Source organism: Aquila chrysaetos, chromosome 11, assembly GCF_900496995.4.
Source record: "Aquila chrysaetos chrysaetos chromosome 11, bAquChr1.4, whole genome shotgun sequence".
Lineage (NCBI taxonomy): Eukaryota > Metazoa > Chordata > Aves > Accipitriformes > Accipitridae > Aquila > Aquila chrysaetos.
This window is the reverse complement of record NC_044014.1, coordinates 21538521-21562252: the sequence shown is the minus strand read 5'-3', so window position 1 is coordinate 21562252 and position 23732 is coordinate 21538521. Positions and strand designations below refer to the sequence as shown.

Here is a 23732-nt window from a genome sequence, read left to right as displayed (position 1 = left end):
GTAGAACACAGATAGAAGTTTTCAGTTTTTCCCAGACTTCTAAGGGGTGAAAGAATTTTGTATGTAAAATAGAGTTTCTCCTAAGAAGAATTTTTAAAAAATCAGAGCCTAACTTCAGACTCCAAAGAACATATTTAGGCCTCTGAATAAGTAGCCTGGGCTTTTCACAAGTGCTGAGTTCTGCCAACCCTCACTGCTCTTAGGATACAGCTTCTAAGGCTGAACGTTGTTTGGCTGTATGTTCTTGCAAAGGAATACTAAGAATATGCAGTAGGTCAAAGTGGCTCCTTATCTTTGTGCAGAGATAAGGGCTGCTGTTCCTCCTAGGAAACACTGTCTTAGAAGCGGAAGGCTGCACTTCTTATCATTCAAGTATGTGCCATAAAGGGGTAAAAATAGGGACATTGAGGATAAGAAAACTGAAACCAAGGCACCTGCTACCCACAGAAGGAAACTTGGGAATGAAATAAGACTGAGAGCCTCTTCTGTTTTTAATACTGCAAATCTTCACTTACAGGAGTAAATAATTTGCATGTAAAAACCTCTGAGATTACTGATATGAGAAAAGGCTTGCAGGATTTAGACTCCTGACTTTACCATGCAGACTAAATTCCGTTTACTGAGTTTTGCAGAAGTTGAAAATGTCAGAGTTGGCTGAGAGAATTAGATTTCAATACCTATTAAACATTTACAGGACATACTAAATCCCCATTGAAAATTCTTTAGCTTGTGACCTAAACAGAATCGATTAAACAAAAAAGTTGAAATAAGGTATTCAAATTGTATCACTGTTGCCAAATAATGGATAGTTCATTCAATCTCACAATATTTTAATCCAGTATTCACTTTGCTGTGATATGTAATACAGGCTATTTACAATGATTGCCATTCTTTAAATGCCAGTTTTCCTTTAAAACAAGCAGCAGCAACAACAACCAGCCCCACACCGTGCTCCAAACCTTGTTTGCAAGGATTTTCATTTGCATCACTAATGTACAGATTTACACAGAGCAGAAGAAGGGGATTCTTAGAGATTCTGCCTTGTATACTACCTGCAGCCACACTCTGCCACTTTCATCCCTTCATAGTTATATATCAGAGTGGGCACACCAGCATCATCCTTATACAGAATGGAGATTGAATCCAATTTTGTTGGAACACAACAGGCCTTGGAAGCTTTCTTTGGGTTTTGGAGATGCACCAGAGTTTGGACAATAGCATGTTTTGTTGGGGTAACGTTATCTGTCAGAGGGAAGAAGCAACCTCCTTTACACTCAAAAGCCTCATAATCTTTTGGTGCAATGATCCAGGAATCCCAGCCAATCTCTTCAAAGTTCACGTGGAGGGAAGTTCTCCGGCAGTGGTTGGCTCCGATGCTTCTCTTGCTTCTGGAGGAATGCTGGTGGGGCCCAGTGATGGCCTTTTCCTCTCCCTGTTCTTCCTCTTCAGACGAAGTGTTGTTCTTTCCTAATTTCTTTATCACACTTTCTTGTTCATGAACAATCATCTCCCGGAGCTCCACTTTGGTCTCTTTTGTCCCATTGCTGCGGTCATTGGAGAACACTATTAACAGGGGCAGATTTTTAGTGTCAGAGGTAACACTGATATCCAGCTTCCCACAAGTGAAACCACCCAGAGCCTTACTCTCTATAACAACCTCTAGCTTGTTTTTAGTCTTCAGTTTGTCTGCCCTGACCCATCTTTTCACAGCGCTGGACACTTCAAACATCTCCCAACCGCATTCCTGGATATTATGGGAGACAAGGAAAGATTTGGTACTTTCTGGGTTTTCCCTGTGATCACCATCTAGAACATCATAAATGACCATGTTGCCTTCCAGCCTAGAGAGAGACCCAACTTCCCTGTGACAGGAGATATAAATTCTCAGTTCAGCTCTGGTGATTTCCTCATATCGTGGAATAGAGATGTTGAAGAGCAAGATGTGTTTCTGAAATGGATTTTCTTCTGGTGAAGCTAAAGAAACAACATCTGCAATAGGAAATTAAAACACGTGGTTACAGTGCTTCTGACTGTCCAAGTAACTTGCTTTTAAAAGACTCAGGATGTATTTTGGGGGTAAAATAAGAACATGGCTACCCAGCATTAAAAAAAGAGAAATACCATCTTCTGGCCGAGTTTCAAGGGCAGGGAATGAAAAGAGGAAATGGAGGCCCTGGTGTTGGTAGTATTTTCACCAACATTGCATGGCCAGGTAAGCGTGTGGAAGGGAGCATAAAGAGTCTGCCTAGAATAAGCTGTGGATGATGTTAGTATTAAGTACATAAATAAGGCATTTGGGGAGTGTTCAGATTTAGCAATTTCCTAAAGAGATTTTTACACAAAGAATTCCTAACCCCCCCTGTGAATTTCCTACTCTTATCATCATGCAATGGGGTGAACTGCCCTCCTAATACAGAGAAGTATACTACATATTTAAGTGTGTCTAAGAACTAGCTGTGCTGAGGCTTTTGTTGTTGTCTTCAGGTAACTTTGAAAGCAGCTTGGATTACTGGGAGTTTGGGGAAATAAAAAAGTTTTTTAAAATCCTGAATGAAGCTTCAGGGTCTGTCTAAATTGGGACTTGGTGATAAACAGCCTTTTATCCCCAGGTCCCAGTCCGTCCCAGGCTGGACTCACTGAGCTTGTGTGGGTTTTGGTTGTTTCCTTTTTTTTTTCTGCAAAGCTACCAGCAACTCTGCCTTAGGAGGGGCAGATGATTGTCTGGAAGATCAGATTGGTAGTGTTTAAAAGTCATCACTGGTTGATGTCTATTTGATGGTCAATGATGATCAATTACTCAATCATGATTGGGTTTTGGGGCAATTTTAATTGGCTAATGTTGGCACTTCTTCACAGTGTTTACCCACTAAAGAAGTCAGAGAGGAGAGTGAGATACAGCAAGTATAATCTAGCTCATACTGTTAAGGCTTCTTTCCATTTCAGGACCAGGGGCACTAATTTGGGAATTTGGAGTTCTTGACAGTGCTGTTACCTGTGTATGTCTATTTTTCATATAAACAGAAGCTTCAATTCTCCCTGTCTCATTTTTATCACAAGGATTGCATTTACTTCTAACTTCTTTACTGCTTCTTTTGATGGAGCTTTTAAAAGTCTATGTAATGTTACACAGACAGGGATCTTGATTTTTTTTAGTTGAGACAAGCTTGACTATCCATTTCCATATAGATCTTTCCATCTAACCCAGAATTCTGGGGGAGCGCTACTGGTCCTTGCTTGGATCCAGAGACACATTTCTCAGTTGGTTGCTGTGATTTTTAAATATGCAAAGAGCCAACCTGAAAGAAGAGCTCTCTAGCATGGATGTCTCAATTATAGCCGATCAAAAGTTTGCATTCTAACATTAAAACTCAGTTCCAAATCTCTAGCTTTGAGAAACATGATTCATGTAAATGCTGTTATTCAGTGCATCATCTCAGTTGATGTGTTTGAGAAGAGAATATTGTACAGTGAAAATATCAAAGAAGAAAACTAAAGCTAATTGTATTTTTTTTTAAGATTGAAAGAAACTACAGAGCAAGACTACAATCCAAAATTTTAATCTGTTTTTTTAATAAAGAATCTGTGGAAGTTAGGCACTTAGTTCCCTCTGAATTTAGAAAGAATCTGCGTACCTACAGTCCATGTACTTCTTTAAAAATTCTATTCCACATATTTAGGACTTCTCCTACCTTCAGTACTGAAGCTCCTTACAATATTGGATGCAGGGATGGAGGACTTGTCTGCAGCATATCTGTTGTATAAATCAATCATGAACTGTGGTGGTTCTTCTTTGGTCTTCACTTGTGAGGGGACTCTTGACAAATTCAAACTCCTTAGTAAATCTGTCTTCATATTCTCCAGGAAAGATTTAAAGTCGAAATGGGTCTCATCTTCCACTTCCCCAGGATCATGAAAGTGTGCATCAGACTTTCCCATAGCTGATAACTTGTCCCAGTCTTCCAAAGGCTTGCCTCTTGTCAAACAGGCAATGATGTTGAAAACAGACAGTGCAGCTAATACTCCAAAATAATGCATTTCTTCTCTATTTACTTTCTGGTGGAGAGACAAGAGGACAAGGGTATTTTAGCTGATTAAAAGTCTTGTTTCATTACAGACAGAGGAAAGGAGATGGAAGGCAAAAACTGGAATGCTCTTTGCAAATCACTTTCTTGTGTTCTTTTTGCAGTCTGCTTCAAACCCCAGCCTCTTGTCAGTTGTCAAGCAGATTGGTTGTACGCTTGCCCTTATCAGAGTCATTGATGCCATGCTTCAGCTTCTGTTATCTAGCAAAGCTCTTAGTTAATGAAGATTCTGTAAACATTTGACAAACACATGTGGCTGGTGGGAAGGACATTGTATATTGTAAAGAATCCACATTTCACTTTAGGGTCATCATTGCTTAATTACACTCTTCTATCATTTCCTTGCCAACACAGAGAGAAGCTTTCTTAGGGACGTAGAAGATTACACTGTTTTCATCAAGAATAGAAAATAGAGATCTAGAACAAAATTACTCTTATTAGCTGTTAGTAAATAACATCTCACAAATCTTTATTTCAGTCCCTTCACATGCTGTCAGAAAATCCCTGATCATTTGATGGAGATCTGTGATTCTGCAAGACATGATCTCATGACAATACAAACAACCTTAAAACTTATTTCCGTTTATCTGCCAAGAGCTATTGTTTGTACACAGTGAAATATCTGTTTTGTCTCAAGTTTGCTTCATGTTGTTTGCAGGCTTGTCCATTTTCAGTTTGATTCCTTTGGTATATGGGAATTTAGTCTTGTTTTTATAGTATCTTATGTAATAGATTTCTTAGATTCTTGATGGTCAATCCATTCCAAGAACAACCAGTCATTATTTCAGTGACCTCAAAATGAAGACAGAACTGGGCCTTCTAAGGCCACATGGAAAGTAAAAGGTCTCTGTGAAGATGCAGAAGATTATCTATGAAGATACTGTTATCCATGAGAATAATGGGCCAAGGCAAAAATACAAGATCGATGACAGATTTTCTCATGATACAGAAGAAAAAAACCCAGTTTATTTATAGACAAAAATATCACTTGCTATTTATCTTAATGAATGTATTATGATTTAATCTAATGATACATAAGTGTTTTATCTGTACTATTAATGTATCATTTTTTCTAAGCATGACTCAATCCATACTGTACACGTGCCATAAAGTCCGCATAGTATTATGAGCTTTTACATTAAAAAAAGTCTCATTGCAAAGACGTGGACAAGATTTTGTCCTTTCTGGCCATTCTTCTCCAGTTTTCTAGCAGTGCATATACAGTGTTTAAAGTGGTCCCAGACTTCTCAAATACTCATTTATGTGTCTGTTCAAGTGACAGCTGGGATCAAAGATCCTGGTTAATTATGTTCCTATGGTGTAAAGTCAGAAAGGATTATTTGACCAAGGATCTTGGTCTCCTGCATAGCAAGACTTATGTTTTACTCAAGGCCTTTGTGTTTCCTACCTGTGTGCAGAGCCCTATTACTTGTGTTTGGCTAAAACATAACTTTTTAAGGCCCTCTAGAATTTATCTGAAGATGTCAAAGAATCAAAGATTTCTTCAATTTTTGTAGCACTTACTCTAAAAGATTATCACTTACACGTAAAAACCCATGGTGCTTCATTTATTATTCCATTGTGCCTGGCTTCACCTTCTAGACAGGAGTTCTTTTAACTTTCTGTCTGGCTTAAGGAGCCCCACGGTGCTGGCATTTTCTCTTTGTCAAAGTGCTTGTACAGTGTAATCAAGTTACTTCTCAGTTTGCTTTCTGATAAAATAAACAGATTGTGCTTTTTAGTCACATGTTATAAGACATTTTCTCTAACTGTTTTTGTTTCTTTTTTGTGTCTCTTTCTGAATTTGAATGTCTTTTTGAAAAGGTGAACACTGGGGCTATACGTAGTTTTCTAGTGGCAGTCCACCAGTGCCACATGCAGAAATAAAATCTTTCCTTACGTGGTTCACTACTCCAGCATCTATCCATTCAAAGCTTTCATTAGCTCTCTTTACATAGCATCACCCTGGATCCTCATACTGTGCCATAAATCCATCATATCCACAAAAATTATTTTAAGAGTTATGGCTTTCAAGGGTCAGTCTTTTACTCAGTAGGAACAGCCTCCATTCCTTGTGCCTAGGTACCAAGTTCTGCATCTGTCTACCTTAAAATTAATTTTGATAACATAAAGTGCAGCTAGATCACGTGATCTATATGAATACCTCTCTCCTAAATACTGTCTTCTGCAAAGGGCGTTGTTACATACATACTTCCAGTTCATATATAAAGATGTCAAATAGTGTCAGGCCAAGTGTCAGCTTTGCAGAAACTTTACAATGAACAGTTTCATTCAGTGGCAATTCTTTTTGAAAGCAGCTCTTTGAGGTTTGGCAGTGAAACAGTTGTTAATTCATGTGATACACAAATAAATTAATATTGTCTAGTGGTTTCTTTTGGTTATGCAGCCTTGTGCAAGTGAATTGAAATACTCCACAAAACCTAGGTATATTCTAGCTGTTGCTGTTACCTCTGGCAATTAAACTGTGGCCTCAAAGAATGTAATTGGATTTGGTTTAGAAAAAAATGTCCTTAACACTTTGCTGGCTAGTATCAGCTGTTTTCCTGTTTTATCTGTCTTTAATCATCCCATATTAATATATCTGCAATTCTTTTAGGATTAGTTAGTGCAATTATCTTGACCTGCTATTTTAAATGTTTGTCAATAGTAACTTTCTCTAGAAACTTAAACTTTGAGTGGAATAGTTTATAGGATGTTCATAGAAATCAAAAGATCTGTTGGAACCAAGAGAGTAAGGGTATCAGTGTCTTCCAGCAGCACCTAACTGCATTTGTGCCATTTCAAATGCAAAGCTTCCTTTTCTAGAGGAAGAGTAGACATCCAAATACCAAAGACCCAGAAAGTAGTAGCTTAAACCACTAAACAGATAGTTAAATAGACTTTATTCACATTAGAGAATGGACTGGTACAGCTAAACTCCAAATGAAATAAACTTTACTAATAAAATAATTGTATTGCTTGTGTAGTAAGGGTATGTCTTGAGAGCTGTGCCACTTACAGGTATAATTTTGTTTTGCCCATCCTAAATAACATAGTTTTGCCAACAAACCTTTAAATGCAGACTAAACCTTTTGGGGTTTTATAGGTATCCTAATGAGTATAGGAGTAGCGTTTTCCTTTATGTCCTATCGAGCTTATAACAGATCATAGGATGGTATCTCTTTCCTAACTGCTTGCATCAGCACATCTTGGAAAGAAAGTTTGTACCCAAAGACTAATTCAAGGTATAGAAAAGATTCCTTAAGGAAAACAAAATGCAATAGATGAGAACATAAGCACACTAGGCTAATATGTCATGCTGTTCAGAGCTGGTGCTAAATGAGAGCAAGACTAGACCTACAGAAAAGGGTAGATTTTCACAGAGAACAGAAATGACAATGACTTAAGATACTTTGAAAAGTTTTATGCTTATGGCTATTACTTTTTAATGTTTCTTTATGCATTAGCATTACTTTGTCAACTGTAGCTGAGTTTCTCATGGTTTATAAAACACAAGACCCTACATTTTTAAGGGAGATCTCTGACAGCAACAGTATACAAAGGTTTGTCCCAGTAGTTCCAGTGTAAATCACTGTAGTACTTTGGGAGAAGAAGAAATGACTAGCTGGATCCATGATCTTTTGGCAGTCATAACTGTCAGTCACTACAAGGTGCGTTAGAACTATCTACTTCTTACTGAGAGCTGTTCAGGAGGAACTGGCAAGAACTGCTCTGAGAGTAACCTTGCAGAGACTCCCATACATACTGAATGTTGCTTTTATGTAGGTTAGCAGGAAGCACCACCTTTACACACCTCTGTTTTCTGGGAATCTGCACCACATGAGTATGGAATATTGGAGGCAGAAGTTACCTAGCACCTTAGCAGGATAAGAGCCTTCCAGTTAGTCATTCATCAGAAGGTAGTGTGTGTAGTATTCTTCCCCTAAACAACACAACTCTTAATAGGATAAGATAGCCCAGAAGGTTAGACTGTTTCTTCAGGAGGAAACACTCGATATCTTGCACTCTGTGCTACCTCACAGACTTCAGAAGTTTGTTCCACTTGTGGTCTGCCTATGCTATTGTACAGCAGGTGGGTGAAAATGGAATATGTGGAAAGTCTGTCCTGGCACACAGGGACACCGAGAAAGAGGATTGACAGGCACAGTGATGGAACATGAGCTCTTAAAGGAGTGCTGCAGTTACAAGGGCTACCATAAATGTATCAACAGAGGATTGTACAGGAGTTAGAGGGGTGCAGAGACTTTATTTCTATAAAGACTTCTAACGGAACCACTGCCAAATATTGTGTCCCATTTTGATGTTGATTGTTGGAAAAGAAAGTTAATGAAAGTTCTGGAAAGAGTTCAGAAAAGAGCTGTGAGAAATTGTTTTGAGGCTTAGAATAAGAAATCAAAGTATCTATTTAAGTCTTAGCCAAAATGTAATTTGACCCTGCTCTATATACTAAAAATACACAGTGAAAGTATTTTGGATAATAGATAAAAGGCATCTAATAAAATAGGTTACAGTAAGATCCAGTGAATTGAAGCTAAAGCTCAGCAAATTCAGACTAGGATTAAGCCACTGCATATGAACAAAGAGTACTACCTTGCAACAACTACTTGTAGGCCAGTAAAGATATTCTATCACATGAAGTCTTTAAAGCCAAATTTATGCATGTTTTTCAAAGGTATTCCCAAGCTCAAAACAGAAGTTCCATAATACATGGTGCAGAAACTACTGAGCAAGGTTCTTTCATCTGTGCTATGCAGGAGGTCGGTCTAGACGATCATAGTATTCCTTTCTGTCTTTAATCTATTGAGGTGCATTATGACAAGCTTAACATGTATTTACATGTTTCCATCTAATTAACAGAATGTAGCAGAGTCATTTATAGAAAGACAATTCAACTATTTTTAGATACTACTGTACCTTTAATTTATTAGCTTTTGTTAAAAAAGCATGTAACAATCTAGATGATATAATTTACAAAAATATAAATCTTGGTTATTTTATTTTTAGTATTTCAACATATTATTATATAGTATGTGTTACTCAGAGAATATGTTTAACAACCTGAAATTATCCAGCAAACCAAAACTGTGGGATATTACGTATGTCTTTTGTAGAACAAATTATATATTAGGGAAGGGTAACCAAGAATGGCTATATTAATATACTGTTTATATGAAAGCTTATGCAGTGCACTATACTTGCATCCTGGAAAAAATATACATTTTAAGCCCTTTATTACAGCATTTTCCAGTATAAATATGCAGATTAAGAGTATGAGTGTTTTAGGCAAAAAGTTTTGATTTGTGTACAAAAGTGATATTCTAAAATAAGCCTGCCTTTGCAAGTTCACTTCCCATCTTCTTGGTTAACTGAAGAAATAAAATAGTCAGAAAAATAACATATAAAAACATATTTTAGTCCTTTGATTATGGAAAACTTTACACTTAAATTTCTCACTAAACACCAGGTGTCTTGGCTAGGTGGGTTAGGAAGATATTTGTAAAAGTATTGAATTCCTGGAAGATGAATATGAAAGACAAATGATGACAGTAAGACATATCCTTCCAGGTGAGCATGTGTATCGTTTTAGTCTCTCTGCATGCTTTCTGTAGAGGAATTGTAGGCTTGCATTCATTCATCAACACAAGTGGATTCATTTCCCATTTACAACTTTCCCAGCATAGTCGGGCAGGATGCGTAGGTCTCGTTAAAGATGTGTTTCTAACAACTTATCGGCAGGCGCAAGTTTCAACCGACATACTGGGATATACCTTTAAAACAACGTTTTTGTTCTCATCCAAGAACAAGACACTGAGTGAGCTCATTTTGTCAGGAACACAGCAGGGTTCTGGGATGCCAGGAATAATTCCTACTGCTTTTACGATGCTCTGGATTGTAGCATGGTTTGATGGCCGGACGATCTGGAACAGAGAAGGAAATAGTTATCGCTTCATTTATAAGCAGTCACTTTCCCAGATGGACTTGGAAAATGACAATTATTTTTTTGTTTGTTTCTCAAAAAAGTGAATATATGCGATGGAGTCACAGGGCCATGCAGCATAGTCAGTCCCTCACACTTCCAGCTTTCCCGCACAGGGTGTATCCAACAGGTATTTTGTGTTCCTTATGCTGCCTTCATAAATACCAGAGGAGGGCACTGGTGGCACAGCCAGCAGTCAGTAGCCTGAAGAAAGAATGTCCCTGACTGCACCTACTAGATGCTGGAGGCAGGCATGCCGGAGAAAAGGACTAAGGTGGGGCATACTTCTCAGTCGTAAGATGTTATCTTTTGTTTTCTTAACCTCTTGTCTGACTTGGAAAATTGGCTACTGTAAGTATATCCAAAGTAACTATCCCTATGTTCTGGTAGTACTTCTCCTCAGGTATGCTACCTGGAATTAGTTACTTTTTCGTGGAGTAATTACTCTCTTTTAAAAGAGCAGAGTGCTCCAGAAGTAGTGTCCACAGGGGGGAGTTAGTCTAGAATAGTCAAACAACCTGACAGAGCCTTTCTGATCATAACCCCATGACAAACAGGTACTTCATACCTGTAGTCTTTGCTTCCCTCTGCCTTCCTCACCAGGCTTCCTCCCACCCCACCCCAAGCTAGCCTTAAAGTGGGAGAAGAAAACAAAAGGCTGGGAGGGCAGGAAAAGTATAAAGTAAGGTTTCACAGCAGCTTTACATCTATATACTGCTCAGGGTACTGAGCCACAATTTTATTTCTACTATTGATTTTTGGATGCAGTGACCAACACAAGGAAAAATACTTCAGAAGAGGAGGCAGCCATTAGGCATAACAGCAGTGAGAATAAGAAAAAGTTAAGATATGTAAATGGTACACTTTTTAGTAGTTAAATGTAACTCTTCTCTTTTTTTAGCCTTTATTCACAAGCTACACTTGACCCTTGTAGTCTGAGCAACTGAATAGTACTAAACAGTTTTCACCACTTCTGTTGCTCTAGGTACATACAGTCAAGCACAGGTTTACTGGTGACAGAGTGACAGCCTTTCTTTGTCATTCTGTCCTTAGCATAGCATGGAATGCATGTGCTCATTACATGAGGGAATAGTGTGGCATGCAGCCCACCACTGAGGCTGAAGCTTCAGTGACTCCTGTTCAGTTGCCATGTTTGAATATTGTCCCAGCAAATGAGTACAGTAACACTAGGAAAATGCTGTTAGTCGTATCAGGCCTTTTGCTACATTTTCACAGCGTTTTCTGCACAGATCTGGTATATGTGGCACATGAAATCTTTCATCACTATTGGTACATAGCTGTATATGGGCTAGAAAATGACATATATGGGACAACAAATAGGGACTTTGCACACCTCCACATTTTTCCATGAAAAGTTATGTAGTCCATGGGTATAAGAAAGGAGCTATTTTTTAGGATAATTCAGTTTTGAGACATTTGATTTAAATGTAACATATCAGCAAATCAGATCCAAACCTTAACTGCTATTAAGGCTTTCAGGTGTTCCTTAACTAAAGTGACCTCATTTGAGCCATTACAAAGAGGAACTGTGAAATCCATCCTTGATCCTTCAGGGCTTCAAGATAGCATCCCTATAGCCAAGTCCCAACAAGTGACCAATCCTGGTAATTGCCTTTCTGTAATTAGCATATGTTGGCATAATTAACAATAGCTTGGTCTTTCATGCCACCCTTCATCTTTAGATTTCAAAGCTGTCCACAGACAAGCAGCAGTGAATTAGTCTCACATGTGCTATGTGAGGTAGAAATAAGCTTCTACCCTCCTTGGCCATGTCAGCAAATCTGGACAGCAAGAGAGAGACAGAAGTAGCTTTCATGTGTTTAAGCAACTGTAGAGTTTAGAAATTCGAAGAACTAGAGCTTCTAGAATCAAGTTCTTACTTTAACCTTTATGAAAAATGTCCTGAAGTGGTCCTAGCACCTGTATTATTTCATATTGTTCTTTGAAACAGTCACAGATCCTAATGTGCTACTGAAACAGAATTTGTTGACCCCATGCAGCGGATAGCCATCATTACCCTCAGTACCAGTTACTGACTTAGAGGATTCCTGGGTATGAACCTGCAGAAGATCCTACTAGGATCTTCTCCAGCTGTGCAGTGTCTAATATCTGCAAGGAATAAATAGATGTGAGCAAAGTCTAGCGTGAGCAGCTGTCTACCAAGACAACAGCCCTAATTAGGTTTCTAATGCCTGCAAGTGTATACACTATGTGCAAAAATGCTTATAGAGAAAAATGCTTATTATGGACTATTACTCTATACAAAATCTGGCTGCCTGAGCCCTACATCCACAGCAGAGCCAGACAGCACACCCATCCCACATCCAGCCAGGCTCTGAATTTTCCAGCCCTTCTGGAAACCTGGCATGAGTGTTCAGTGATCATGGGCTAGGCTTCACATTAGCCTTTGTACCGATGTGCTAAAGTGGAAAGCTTGAAATAATGAGTTGAATGCCCAGTAGTGATGGCACTGAGGAAGTGCTAATGTTTTAAGTGCTGGCTACCAAGTTATACACAGCAGGCCAGGTTCTGCTCTTACTTAAGCTCTAGGACAATTCTAGTTTAGGAACATTTTGGGCCTCAGAAAATAGAAGGATGGTGATATAGCCAAAAAGCAATTGAACAGCAGGTTTGAAATACTTTAGACACTCCCCTTCTGCCTGGCTTACACCCCCTTTAAAGTCTGTTTTATCATGAATTTGCCCCTCAAAAAACACTCCCACTCCCCATCTTAATAAGCAATACTTCTTAGCTTCAGGAAGGTTTTGTTTTCAGGTTTGAATTCAACTCTCAAAATGAAACTCATGAACTGATACACTTACAAGGATGAAATAAAGGGAATTTTAATTACTGTAGACCAGGGAAAGTGTATGTTCCCACCTACTTCTACCACACATAGGACTAGCATTTGTTTGGCAAATGGAGCAGTACAGCCAGCCATTATTAACCATATAAGCTAGTCTTCCCTTCACAGTTCAGGGAATAAGAACTTCAGCAGTAAGATAGGTGAGCTTGCTATGACAAGATTTGTACCAGAGCTGTTTTGTATCTAGATCAAGAATTGCAGTTATTAAAGTAGATGTGCAGAGTGATGTACCGGTACTTTAAGAAAAAAAAAAATCATACAATGTGATGATTCTCAACATGCCAGGTATATAAGTATAATTCTATCTCTACAATTCTAAAAGAGTACCTTGGAAGTAAGGTATCTGTTGTCCATCACAGGTTGACTGTGTAGACCAAGTCTTCATGAATAGCCTTAATCTGGCCTTTGATTTAGGAGTGCCAAGATCATATGCATGCTTTCCTGACTTAGGGTATATATGCAAGAACAAAAGCTGTTTCTCCCTCCATAATATTTAGAAATTCTTATGCTCTGACCTGAAGCTTCATTCATGCTGAAGTTCTAGTTATCTCTGTTCATTTGGAAACCATCATTTTAAAAAGTTAGAACTGTGAATCTGCCTCTATTCCCCCCCCCCTTAAAAATACAAAGCTAACAAAAAGCAGACCTCTTCCAAATCAAACCCAATCAAAGAGTGTGTCCAACCAAAAATCCCCAAATCTATGTATCTGTGATTTAGTTTTAAATTTCTCTGATGTTTTTGTTTGTTTGGGTTTTTTTGGCACCAAGATGCTAGTGCAGCCACATTAATTTATCTAGAAAACAGGTATCAAAATGAGAAGTAAAGTAAGTGGGTTTGATTTACAGGGGAATATATATTATATAGCAAGTCTAGATATGACATTAAATAAGTCAGCAATATAAGCTTATTTAACTATCCCAGCTAGAAACAGATCCAATGTCTTTCGGTTCTGTCAGCTTTTGTGTTATGCTGTTTTGCTCACAAGAAGCCAGATATGTTAAATGTATCTTCTTTTTTTTTTTTTTTTGCTTTGATATGTACAAATGGTGAATTAGACTGTGGGTCTATGGCAGAGGACCCATATTCCCGGGCTGTGTTTTGTTTTGGTTAAGTTAAATGGTGATTGTGTTGCATGATCTCTTTATACTACAACAAAAAAGTGAAGTTGTACGTGAGCTTGTGCAAGCTTTAATTTTTACCAGACCATGTATCAATTTTAGTATAAACATGGTTCAGCATTGGCCAGCTACACAAGAACATGTGCTCAGATTTGTACACTGTACAGTAATGTCTGGATTTCCACTGTTCCTGGACTTAAACTAGCCTGCCCATCTACTCTTCCTGAAATCATACTACTTATTTCAACACAAACACACATCAATCTCCCTGTATGTAAACTATGGCAGATTCCTGTCTCAAAGCTTTGAAATTCTCTGCTGTAAAACACTATACATTATTTATGTGCCAAGTGACCACATGCAAAAATGTCAGTAGAATAAATAATCAGGCCATTTGTAGGTAGAATTGCAAAATAATTACAGTTTCTAAACATGCAGGTTATGCAGTGCTTCAAATCCTCCTCTCCCCCATTACTTGTAAGTCCTATAAAATGCTGATAATTCTTGTGCTATATAGGATTGCCAAAATTTCTACTTCTTGCCATAGAGCAAGTGAGTGGGAATGGGCCAAATCGAATTGGAGCCGGAGTTCATGCTTGCCTCTGTATTAGCAAATTTCACACTGCTTCTATAGGAGGAATCCAGTATGCTAGCTTTAGAGTGTTACAGGCAGCTATGTAGCTTTTCCAGCCACATAAGGTAAATCAACTTTTTTGTTCCAGCAGGATTATTTTAAGAATTCAGTAAATTAAAAAAGCACCAGAGAATTTTGAGACACAAATATCAGCTTAACCAGCATTCTTATTTTCAGAGTGACAAGCAGTTCTTTAAAGTTAAAAAAATCTCAGCATCACTACTTTGCATTTTTCTCCTAAGGTATTACCAGTGGAATTCAGAAATACTCTGAAACAGTAGCTTGTTTTATTATTAGCATATAATACTTTATACTTCTACTACCACAACAGAGTATTTTGATGATTTAGTGTGTGTAACCATATTTTAATAAGCTGCATAAGTCTTTAAGTTATGGTTTCAAGATATAAGATGAGAAATTGCAAGATAAACCTGAGACATTTTTCTTATTTTCTTATTCTTCAGATTACATTTAAAGATAACTTGGAATCTTTCTGCACTCTGATGAATAAGTTGATGGAAATGATATTGCTTAAATTATTTAGGCTGAACAAGGCAACAGAACACAGTGAAAAAGGTAAAAACCTAAAGGAAAATCTAACTAAAGAAGTAATTGGATAGGCAGAACAGTGGATCTACTGTTTGCAAGCTAAGAACAAAAAAAATACTACCTTGGGCATTGGAAATTCACATGCCCCTGCACAGTAGTAGGCATCAAATGATTTGGGAGATATGATCCATTCATTCCAGCCAATATCAGCAAAGTCAACTTTCATGTATCTTCTTGAACAAATCCTTGGCTCATTCCATTGTTTTCGCCTTGCTTTCTTCATTGTTTTCTCATCGAAATTTAGCACCTGAGACTTTGTAAGTGTTTCTGTATTGTCTTGCCCTTTCCTCCTTCGGTCTTTGCGTGAGGCTTTTGGTTTCAAGGACTTGTAGGCATTCTCCCATATGTCATGTTTGTTGTATTTATTGTTGTTATAAACGACTTCTGGCAACTCATTGTTCTGAATAGAGCTAGAGAGGTACGTATCCCTCCTCACTCGAGTATCAGTAGAAGCATTAGGGGATAGATTTGGGTCACCGTCATTGGAAGGGAATGGATCATAACGCTGTAGGGTGACTGCCACACTGTTAGGTTCAGAGATTGCAAGATCATTGGCATAAACTAGTATATAAGGTAAATGACTGGCAACCTGTTCAGGGAAGCCCTGGTGTTTCTCCCCAGAATCAAGCTCAGCACAGAGAATGAGTTCTCCAGCCCGTTTTGATTCTTTTATGATGTGTGAAATGTCCTTTGCATGCCAAGCCCCTCGCCTTTGAAGAAACACGGTGATGTTCCCTTTCACTAGTCCATAGGCAGAATTCTGGTGAATGCTTTGGAAAATGAGGTTCAGCCGCAGGATTGGAGGCAGGTGAAGGAGGCGGCAGGATGAGTTCTTGGACCGCTTACAAAACACTTCCCGGTGCCGAGGTCGTTTGTCAGCATAGAAGTGAAAAGTGGCAGCAAGGATCATCTCTGAATCCTGCATGGATGTCAGATTGAAGCAGTACCAGGGCTTCTGGGCCAAGAATTCTGCAAGAGAGCAAGGAAAACATGGATAAATATCTGAGACAAAAATGGTAGTGAAATCCTTATTCCTCTAGAAGTGGATTAGCAAATTTTGCTTTTCACTTACCCACTTCAAATCAGTTAGTATAGTAAGCTTGTCACTTCAGCTTAAAACTATTGTAAATAAGAGGAGGAAAAACCCCTAACAATATTTAATAGAAATATTATGATAACATCGCGACTGTCTAACACACCGGGCAGCTTTTGTATACATGCGGGATAAAACTCTTCCCAGAGATTTTCAGTTTCAGACCACCTTTCATTCCAGGCAGGCAAAAAAAGCAATCCTTGCTTCTATTTCATTTATAACAAAGTCAAGTTCAGAGAAGCTATCAAATTTGCCCATGGCAGAACTCAGAACGGTACCTTACTCAGTATATTAGATGAAAACCAGGTTTACACTTAATATTAAGGTGGTCTAATCTGAAGCTGACTGCAAAGATTCCTGAAAGATCTCTGGGTGCTAACTCTGTGGGCAACAGCATATAAACTTCATCATCCATAAATAGTGCAAAATAGTGCACAAGAGACTTTTCACAAGGGGGCTGGAAGTAAGCAGTATGACACATTTTGGGGGCCGTTACTTTTATGAGCAATCCTCTTTTCCAGTATACATCATGTAGGAGATTTGTTTAAAGCACTGTGAAACCTACTTGGTTTCCAAGACTTGTGTTTTGATCTGCTTGAAGTTGGTGACAACTACTGTTGAATAGGAGCTGACTCTTAAAATTCAAACTCCATTTGATACGGCTTCTTTTTAGCTAGTTGAACAATGTGTGCTCAGGTTACATCTCTACCCTCTTCTCAAGGAAGATGAGCAATTTTACACTAATAACTGTTTACATCATGTTTATTTAAACAGTAGAAACTTCTTTTAGTGTGTTAAAATGTAATCCCAGAATCAAAAGACCATGCCTTCACAGTCTATCATTGTGAAAAGTTACCTTTTTGTTTTTTTACTAGCTCAAGAGTATACGGGAAGGTGGTGACAGAACCAAGAAGTGATTCCTGTTCTCCCAGGCTCAGACTGGTACTTAGAATGCATCAAAGGACTACAGTGGGTAAGTTTGCACCTTTAGTTAACCCAAGTGGACAAACCTTGTGGTAGCCCTTTTTGACATACCTGGAAATTCTCTGGCAGCAGGGAGAAAAAAACCCCAAAACCAGACAAAACCCAAAAAACCCAACAGCCAGTCTTCCCAGAAACACTTAGGTTCGTCTTTCAATGCACCGTGGATGATAAGCCACAGAAATTTTGGCAACAACAGAAAGACAGTACTGTTAACTGCCACCTGTCAGAATGTTCTTCCTTTTAAGCACTGTTTCATTTTAAAGATGGAAATTAATAGTGCTACATCTCACTAAATTGGTGCTTACTGTCTTCCAGTTCATGCTGGATAGAACCATAATTTGGACTAAACCACAGCAAGTTAGGATGTTCATTAATCCCTGGCCCACATAGACAGTCTGAAAGTACAAATGTTAAAGTACGCAATTTCCATCTACACCATCTGTATTTTTTTCATGATGCAGTGAAGTGGAACAGCATGTACAGATGCCCACATAGTGGTTTCACAGGTGGCAGAGAGGCTAACAGGAACAGTATTCTGTGATGAGAACCTATTTGTTTCTGTCAGTTCAGGATGGGGTTCCTATCAGTAAACTTTTAATCAACACTAGTCTTATGCACAGGTGCCTCATACTTAAGAGTTTAGATTCTATTCAAGTCTTTGAATCACAGAAATTTCACAAGGCTGCTAGCCTGTTTTTCAGACCAAGGAAGAGAATAATTGTAGTACTTCCTTTAGAATACCAGGCTGTTATTAATGTTTGTTCATTTAAGGAGGCATGTTTTTTTAAAAAAAGTCTATCCACTGCCTATCCCCACCTGAGCTGTGTACAGTTGAAATTTTTAATATTTTTTTTTAGTACTAGAATGCTCCTAGCACCATCAGTTCTATAGATATGACTATGAAGCATATGCATCTCTAGGATAAAGGTGTTTCAAACACCAGAGTCCCAGGGTTTGAGGTGGGAAGGTAACTTGTAATGATAGCTCAGAGAAAGGGAGTTTTAATTAATTTAAATTCTGCATTCTAGAGTGAAACAAACCCTTCAAAAGTCAAAATTCTTTGTAGAACAGAATAAGAATCTGTGAATCTGCAGCTACTGAAAAGCCAGAAGCCTGGAAGTGCAGGCTTTTTAGGAATTGAGGAGACCTGAGTTTTGGATGGAGCATAGTCATATTTATCGTATTGCATCAGATCGCTCAGTCTTTTACCAGCCTGTCAACTAAGCATTGTTACATTTTCCAGGTCTACTCTCAGTTGAACTGTACTAGCTGTATACATTAAAGCTGTTAATATTTTACTGATTGTATCTGCCTCTGATACCTGTAGACAGCTTCAAGCTAGGAATACCGGCAAGATGTGTGGAAGATACATGCAAGAGATTGGTAAAGAAAAAAAAAAGGCAAGTGGCCAAGGAAAGAAAATATTAGCCTTTTTAGTACGTAAGCCACATGGGAGAATGTTACCTTGCAGTAAGTGAAGATGAGCAAAACAGGTTTACATGGTATTTCTGCTAACACATTTGTGACAAAGAAATATGCAGAGAACTTAATTTAAAATATTTTAAGCTATGAATTATGTTAAAGCAAGGATCTAGAGGCCAGAATTAGAGTTCCCTGGGTAATCTTGATTTGGTTTTCTTGCACATACGCATGATGATATAGCCTTAATTAAATGGCTGCTACTTTCTACTATTCACTAAGGCTTTTGCTTCGTTTAGCACAGAAGATGAATGGTGTTCAGGGAATGAGCCTGAGCTGCAAGAGTCAATTTATGGGGAAGTTTCATGGCTTAGGTAGCAGGTTGCTGCCATGAAGACCAATTCCCCCCAATCTCAGCAACCTAGATGAAGTTGGACAATAACTTAGTACGCACATTTGCTCACAAACCACTTATGACTTGACTGTGTAACTAACTTCAGTCAATTGGTGTTGTCTTCTAAAGCTACAAAGTTCCCTGGAAACTGGAAAGCACCTAAAGAAAAAAAGAACTTGAGAAATTAGTTCATAGACTGTCTCTCAGGTCCTTATCAGAGAAATAATGAACTCTTGTGAACACATGTAGAGGTGAGCTGAGAGGAGGTGGTCAGATGTTTGTGAAGCACTCTTCCTGAAGTGATAAGTACTGCTAGAGGAACACGAAGAAGCATCTGGAACATGTGCAAATAGCACATGCATATATATAGCAAGTGCCTTACATTGAAAATAGAGAAATACTATATATTCATTAACCTAGTCAACACCATCTATACCCTGTAAGGAGTATGTAGGATAGCAATACAACTGTGTAGTTGAGGAGGCCTCAATAATGCATATGACAAAGGAGCAAACTAAGTCTGGACTGACATTTTGCACCCCTGGAATCTTCATCTTGACAGCTGTAACTAACACCGATGCTCAAGTGTCCCCTAATAGCTTTAAGCTGCAGCATAGGAATAAAAGGTTACAGATTTTCTGAAATGTACATGTTTAAAAAACAAAAAAAAAGAGGTAGCAAGTCCATTGCTTGGGATAATGAAAAGGAAATTATTGTAGGTGTAGTCTGTTTCACTTATCTCAATAGGATCAGAGTTATCATCTGTATTTTATAAAGAACAGACATTCCACGTCTTGTTAGAAAAACATGCCAATTTCTTCTTTCAGAAGAAAACACTGGAATTCCTTGGAGAAGATAAAGGAAAATATACTGCCAGATAAGGTTCTTCTCCCCTCCTTCATCTTGTGTCATTCTATGTTCCAATTCAGACTATTTATTGCTAGGTTGATGAGTTACAAAGAAATACAATTTATTGTCATAACAAAGGAACATTGCAGAGGAGCTTCTCCTGTCATGCCATGTTAAAGAGGAAAGATGCAATCCAGTAGAGAAGGTACACAGATGGGACACAGGAAACAGGAGTTTTGGACATAGGTGTGCTTTATTTCCATTGCATGGAAAGACAAGTTACTTCTAGGCATCTCTGCCTTGGTTTCACAATCTGACAGATAAGGAAAATAATATTGATTTGTAATTGGTCAGTACAGGCTATCTGTGGGTAGAAAATGCTGCTGTTTTAGTGGTTTAAACCAGAATTTAAACCACTTAGATTCAAGTAACTTGTTCAGCAGATTAATTGAAAAATGAAGAAGAATATAGTGCAATTTTTGCATTCTTCCCAAATCACTCTTGTGGTCCAGGGCCTTACTTGGGTAGCAGCCAGTATCAGCTGCTCAGTCCACAGAAAAATAAGAGTGATAGCAGGAGATCATGGAATAACCACCCACAGTGGAAGTTCCTTCTTAACCCCTATTATAGTTAGCAGCTGCTAGCTAATGACCTAGAGCATGACAATTTATTCCTCTCCCAAATGTCTGCAGTTGCTTTACATCCTAACTCCTAGATTTCTAGACATTTTCATTAGCCACTTAGCCTTCCATGGCATTCTCCTCCTCCTTGAATATGATTACTTTTAAATACTACATTTGACATCGGATAGAAATTAAGTTGGGGTGCGCTAGAGAATACAAATTATTGTGCAATATTATAGTAACTGTTCCCTAAAACATGCTATGTTGCATTGTATTCTCTACATGAGACTTAAGTGTAGGAGAAATAGATTGAAACTCACAAAAGCAAATTTTTAATTCATCCATCAGATGTGCCTGTAAAAAATTAGTATTTCTGGCAATGTAACAAATTATATTCTAGAAACTGATATAGTTCTTATTTTAAGAGCTAAGATCTTAGTTATAGTCTGTAAGAGTTAACCAAAGAAGGAAGACATTTTCCAGAGAAGGTAGTTTGGGTTTCCTTGGCAAAGGATAACAAATTTAAAAAGAGTATTAACTATGCAAACCTCCTCTTTATTATTTTGAGGTAACACTAGGATACTGAAGGTGTAGTTTTGACACAGTATATATGCTCTTCCACCCTCATAATCAAGCCAAGTAAAGCTGGGGAGACGGAGGTCAGACATCTGTCTTCTCAGGTTTAGGCAGTGCAACGAATTTAAGATCCTGAGCAGTTTTAGACGGTCCCGTAGGCGGCACTCTTCCTAACAGCAACTTGCGAGCCTGCGAGACGGGCCGGAGGAGAGGACCTGCGGCTGGAGCACTCGCTACTAGTTTTATGCTCCAAGTATCTCCGAAAAGATCTGTCGACCCGGTGCGATGTGCACCGGGAACAGCGCTTCTTTTGCCCATGGTTTGCATCCGCAGCAACGGAGCCTTTCTGAAGGGAGATACCTCGTCGCGATACTCTCGGGGGAGGGAGGGGAGCCGGGAAGCCGCCCGCAGAGCGGAGACACCGTGTCCGTGTAGTTAGCAAGGGCCCCCCCAGTATTCACCCATGGTGACACCCCCCCGCAGTCACTGACAACCTCGGCGCAAACCCGTCGCTTTAAAGCGAAAGAGGAGCGAGGGGGCTCCGGCGGTGCCCCCCGCGCCCGGCCCGCCTTACCCGGCCTGGCTTTGAAGCTGCGGACCGTGTTGCCGTCGCCGGGCCGGCTCCCTTCCCGGTTGTACTTCTCGTAGAGCTTTAGCATGTGGACAGCTACCATGTCCTGAGCGATGCTGCCCAGCGCAGGGGGCGGCGAAGAGCCCCCGCGGGGGTCGCGGCCGGGGGAGGACGAGTCGCGGGCGGCCGGCGGCTGGACGGGGCAGGCGGGCTGGCTGCCGGCGCCCTCCCCCGCAGGCGAGCGGCAGCCCCCATGGCCCAGGGCCCACAGCAGGAGGCAGCAGGTCAGGCGGCCGGCCATCGGGGGGATGCTGCGGGGCGGCCGGGCGCAGAGCGGCGGCGGCTCGGTTGCTGCCTGCGTGTCTGGGTCTCCTGGTCGGCCCTGCCGCACCGGGGCGAGGGGGTGGCGGGGCCGGGAAGGGAGGAGGGAGGGGGCGGCCCCCCCCCCCCCCCCCCCCCCCCCCGCCGCCGCTGATGCCGCCTCCGCCGGGCCAATCCCCGGGCCCGGGGGTGAGGAGCTGCGGTCCGGGGGCGGCGGAGCGGGGCTGCGGCGGGGAGCGGGGGCAGCGCCAGGGGTCTGGGTGCGGGGGGAACTCGCGGGAGGGGACACTGCATTCTTCCAACGTGGGGCTTCCCCGCTCTTTAAAGCGTAGCGGGGAAAGGATCTAAATTAATTAGCGCACAGCCGCTGATTGGAGACACATGTCACCGCCGCCGCTGTGGCAGCGAGTGCGGCGGCAGGACGGCACCTTGGCTGCCTGCGCCAGCGAGGGGCGGGGGGGCTTGAAAACAATTTCTAAAAGATAGAAGGAAATAGATAACAAGCGGGCAGGCAGGCGGTGAGGAAGGACGGGAGGGTGGGTGGATGGCAGGGACAGCATGAGGAGGAAAGGGTGCGCACGTACGTGCAGAAAGAAGTGGAAGGGTCTTTTCTGTTTCGATCGGCAGAGCTAACAGTGGTGTTTTGGAAAGGCAACGCTGTAAATTGTGCTTGTTTCAAGGATCCGGAGAAAAGAGAAGTCCCCGGTGGGTCCACACTCTGGAAGACCCAGTGTGAAATAGCCGAGAGTGCAACAAGGGTCACTGATAATTCTAAGCAGATACTTAAATAGTAGGGGTTAAAGGGGCTGTGCGCGGGTAAACTTTCGTCATTGGGCTATTTCTATGTGTGATCTGAAGGAGGAGAATACTGGCCTGAATTTCTGAAGGATTTACATGGCTTAGGTCAGAGGGGGTTGATTTAAAAGTGAATGGTGCATGTTGCACTTATTCATCATGTGACACAGGTAGTTCTGAATCATAGTTTATAGTCACCCAGCGGGTATAAATGCTGCTGTAATGAATAGCAGTTTTAAAGACAACCTGTAAGGAGAGTGGTATATTTTAAGGGAATTTGTTCATTCTGCCTCCTTTTTTAAAGCTTGTCCTCCAGTAGCCAAGACAGTTACTTTTCTTGGAGAGTATACAATGCAATAATTGAAAAATTGTTGGAAAAAGCTACTGTTGCTGTGTATAACACAACTCTTTTGTGATTTTTTGACCTTGGAGTGTCAAATCTGAGCAGATACTATTGAAAGCCTCTGAACCACAAGTTTGTAGTTTTTGGATCATGGCAAAGAAAGGTTTGATTCTTTTTTAAAATTAGCACCAGGCCACATTGCCCTGTGCCCCTTGAATGTATGAAACGAACAATTTGCAAATACAAATTTGCCTGAATGTACATTGCTAAAGTATCAAACCTCCTATTAATTAATCTTTGCTTATAAATAAGCCAAACCATCCTTTGATGCTTTTTTTTTTTTCTCCATGGTAGCATGCTCATGACCTCCACTGGGGGTGTGAGCAAACCTTTTGTTGTTTGCGGTTTTTGTCTGTACTGTTTCTATACAATCAA

The 23732-nt window shown here is 40.0% G+C and overlaps 2 protein-coding genes across 2 annotated transcripts; both read right to left on the bottom strand.

Moving 5' to 3' along the window:
• Nucleotides 1-473: 473 nt before the first annotated feature.
• On the bottom strand, nt 474-4377 carry GDF2 (growth differentiation factor 2). Its single transcript, XM_030031247.2, has 2 exons — nt 3690-4377; nt 474-1989 (listed from the first exon to the last, which is right to left on the bottom strand). Exons 1-2 carry the CDS (start codon nt 4033-4035, stop codon nt 1049-1051), a joined length of 1287 nt encoding a protein of 428 aa, XP_029887107.1. The 5' UTR covers nt 4036-4377; the 3' UTR covers nt 474-1048.
• A 4621-nt stretch (nt 4378-8998) lies between these two features.
• GDF10 (growth differentiation factor 10) lies at nt 8999-22282 on the bottom strand. The gene is made up of 3 exons (XM_030031246.2): nt 21842-22282; nt 15391-16298; nt 8999-10021 (listed from the first exon to the last, which is right to left on the bottom strand). Exons 1-3 carry the CDS (start codon nt 22137-22139, stop codon nt 9830-9832), a joined length of 1398 nt encoding a protein of 465 aa, XP_029887106.1. The 5' UTR covers nt 22140-22282; the 3' UTR covers nt 8999-9829.
• Between the last annotated feature and the right edge of the window lie 1450 nt (nt 22283-23732).

Excerpts from the sequence above, each read along its gene's own strand:
- GDF2 (XM_030031247.2), bottom strand. The coding sequence starts at position 4,035 with ATGCATTATTTTGGAGTATTAGCTGCACTGTCTGTTTTCAACATCATT. Across the intron at positions 1,990-3,689 it reads AAGGAGCTTCAGTACTGAAG|ATGTTGTTTCTTTAGCTTCA; the intron begins GTAGGAGAAGTC and ends TTCCTATTGCAG.
- GDF10 (XM_030031246.2), bottom strand. The coding sequence starts at position 22,139 with ATGGCCGGCCGCCTGACCTGCTGCCTCCTGCTGTGGGCCCTGGGCCAT. Across the intron at positions 16,299-21,841 it reads CAGCTTCAAAGCCAGGCCGG|AATTCTTGGCCCAGAAGCCC; the intron begins GTAAGGCGGGCC and ends GCTCTCTTGCAG. Across the intron at positions 10,022-15,390 it reads GTGAATTTCCAATGCCCAAG|ATCGTCCGGCCATCAAACCA; the intron begins GTAGTATTTTTT and ends TCTCTGTTCCAG.